This window comes from Schistosoma mansoni (genome assembly GCF_000237925.1).
Source record: "Schistosoma mansoni, WGS project CABG00000000 data, supercontig 0062, strain Puerto Rico, whole genome shotgun sequence".
Classification (NCBI taxonomy): Eukaryota; Metazoa; Platyhelminthes; class Trematoda; order Strigeidida; family Schistosomatidae; genus Schistosoma; species Schistosoma mansoni.
Window position 1 is genome coordinate 770,761 of NW_017386029.1, and position 2,729 is coordinate 773,489.

At 37.2% G+C, this 2,729-nt stretch overlaps 1 protein-coding gene across 1 annotated transcript; it reads right to left on the minus strand.

Annotated features, from left to right (window-relative positions):
* Positions 1–1,206: 1,206 nt before the first annotated feature.
* Smp_175030 (hypothetical protein) lies at positions 1,207–1,516 on the minus strand (the record flags this gene model as incomplete). The annotated part of the gene is made up of 2 exons (XM_018790553.1): positions 1,207–1,389; positions 1,424–1,516. 2 exons carry the CDS (start codon positions 1,514–1,516, stop codon positions 1,207–1,209), a joined length of 276 nt encoding a protein of 91 aa, XP_018646184.1.
* Positions 1,517–2,729: the final 1,213 nt, after the last annotated feature.

A 2,729-nucleotide genomic window follows, 5' to 3' on the forward strand; every position in this document is an offset into this window, starting at 1 on the left:
ATTTCACCAATTAAATTAACTCAATTACGAAGCAAACGGAGAGACGAATATATATATATATATATATATATATATATATATATATGAAACAAACATGTGCCTAGAAACTCTAGATAGGTTTCTGAAAAGTGCGATTCCCTACAAACGAATGATGAACAACCGTATGTAAGTTTTGAAATGAACATACGTTCCTGAAAAAGGACTTACACAATGTATCATGGATTTTAGTTTAATCAAATAACCAAGCACTCACACTATAACTTAGTTAAGATCCTATTTGCCGACTAATAACATTATCGTCTGGAGCGATTAGAATGATAAATGTCGAAACCAAACTGTGACTAACTTTTATGACCACCAAACTATTTTCTCTACACGTAAAAATTAAGCGTATTTATCTGGTTGCCATCATGTGAATTTATCGGTTTGCTTACTTCCATAAAACAAAGTTAATTGGCTACGACCGAAACTCACTAACACTTAAAAAGGAACACATTTAAAGGTCTTACGCGGACGAAATGAAAGCAGTTACAAGTGTCAACTTGAGACACCTGATAAATATTGACTAGCTAACTAATCTGTTTACTGAGTTTACAGAATTTACTTGTACTTTGTACATTATTTGTCTTCAACTCTTCATATGAGCAGAGAACGACTATCAAAGTAGCATTAGTAGCAGAGGCAGCAATAAGGACAAGACGTTAACAATCTGATTCAAAAAGGGTGAATTCGCATAATCAGCAGTACGACTAGGTAAGTTATACACATCCCTACCACGTCGGTTGATAAGGATTCAGTTTCATTAGCCAATTCCGGACCCTCAACAGATACCCGAGCCTGCTTTAATATAAACGAATAATGCTTTGAAAGCACTGTGAACAGTCACAATTTGAAGGCCATTGTACTGAGAGGTATTATCCCGGATAAAAGATGAAAAAAATTCATACCGGTTGTTTATCCTTTGAGAATAACTATGGAGGCAATAAGGTTGTGCATTTGCTACGACAAAAGTGAAAAGATCGTCGACTCTAAGGAGCAAATTATTAGGATCAGTGTGCTAGAACGTCTTATAATATGAAGGGACTTGGGGAAAGCAAAGATGGAATGAATAGCGCGTGTATAATGTACTTGTAAGTTCAAATACATAGTGCAGTATAGCAACTCAATGTTAAAGGATTTGTTACACACTTGTATTTTTGTTTTGTTTTAAGAAGTACTAAAACGTACTGGTAAAGGAGATTTAGACTTTAGGTCGTGAAACGAAATTGATGAGGAACCAGATTTAATTGGGCAAATTCCACCGACTTTACAGCCATTACCCGAGTTTTCTTGCAAGCTTATATTTGATTTGCCACCGGAGAGTTCGGTAGATTCATGAGTATCAGTAACCTTTATTATCAGGAAGGAGGTATCTATTGCTTACTTTGGTTTTGGAATTTATAAGTTCTACCAAACACACAGGAGGTGAGTCATCTTCGCTGCGATCCACTGATCTTGTGAATACACAACTGTTCATCTCATCCTGTATTTAAAAGTTAAGAAAATAATAAGATAAGACTACCATCACCCAGAACACAGGATACCCGACACCATATGAAGGACCCAAGGTCGCTGATACAAGCACTAGGTCAAAAGAAGACAATTAAGAAATACAAACAAAAACAGTGTTTAAATTCTATTGAACAGAAAGGACAGTTGACTTTGATCTATCTTTGAGTTATAATAGACAGTTGATAGTGTATAAAGAAATGTGATGCCACATGTGTTCGCTAAGTTTTGTACCTGCAATAAAATACCACTTTTTCCCTTATTGTGTGACGCTGCATAAGCAGTAAAATTCATACTGAATCTAAATCTAGTGGCGATGTAGGTATTATTTATTTGAGCGCCCATAAGGCTACTCGTTCGTGATACATCAGGTTCATCAGAACTGTAGTGGCCCAAAGGAGAACTCAGTCAAAATAAGATAACATGTTGTACATCAATAACGTTTTAAATGCTTTGAAGATCATATAACACAAAGAACATTATTACGGAGATGTATTTGTAAAAGTAGGTACAAGGGAAAAGTTGCGACTACCACCACATGGGCCAGTTCCTTGACTTGCGATGAATTGATGGGGGTTGATTGTCCTTGAACTTGACAAGGATCGGTGAGTTGTTCGAATTTCAGTGACCTGAATGACGAATGATTTGGCTGGAACTAAATGACATTTCATTGACCCTTACGATGTAAAACGAATAAAAGCAAGCAAACACTGAATGACAATATGAAATAAAAATCTTCTTGAATATAAAGTGGAGCATGTATCCCGTTACTTCTATGTCTGACTTCAGTGCTTCGGCCAGTATATTGTCAGTTCCTGCTGCTTTCTCGCCCTTGTTTTGTCTGATGACCATCCTGTTTCCTTCGATCGTTGGTGGAGTGACATCCATAGGAAAGTTTGTGGATGCTCCTTCGATGTCCGGTGGATTCAATGGAGCTGGTCTATTTAAGAGTTTTTCAAACCGTTCCACCCACCTCTTTCTCTGTTCTATAATCTCAGTGATTGGCTTGCCTTCCTAGTTCCTGACCAGTCTCTCGGATTCACTACATTGTCCTGCTAGTTTCTTCGTTGTGTCATATAGTTGTTTCACATGTCCTTCTTTTGAAGCTTTTTCCTCTATCGTTGCTAGGCCCTCCACGTATTTATACTTGTCAAATCAAATACTCCTCCTCACTTGGTCGT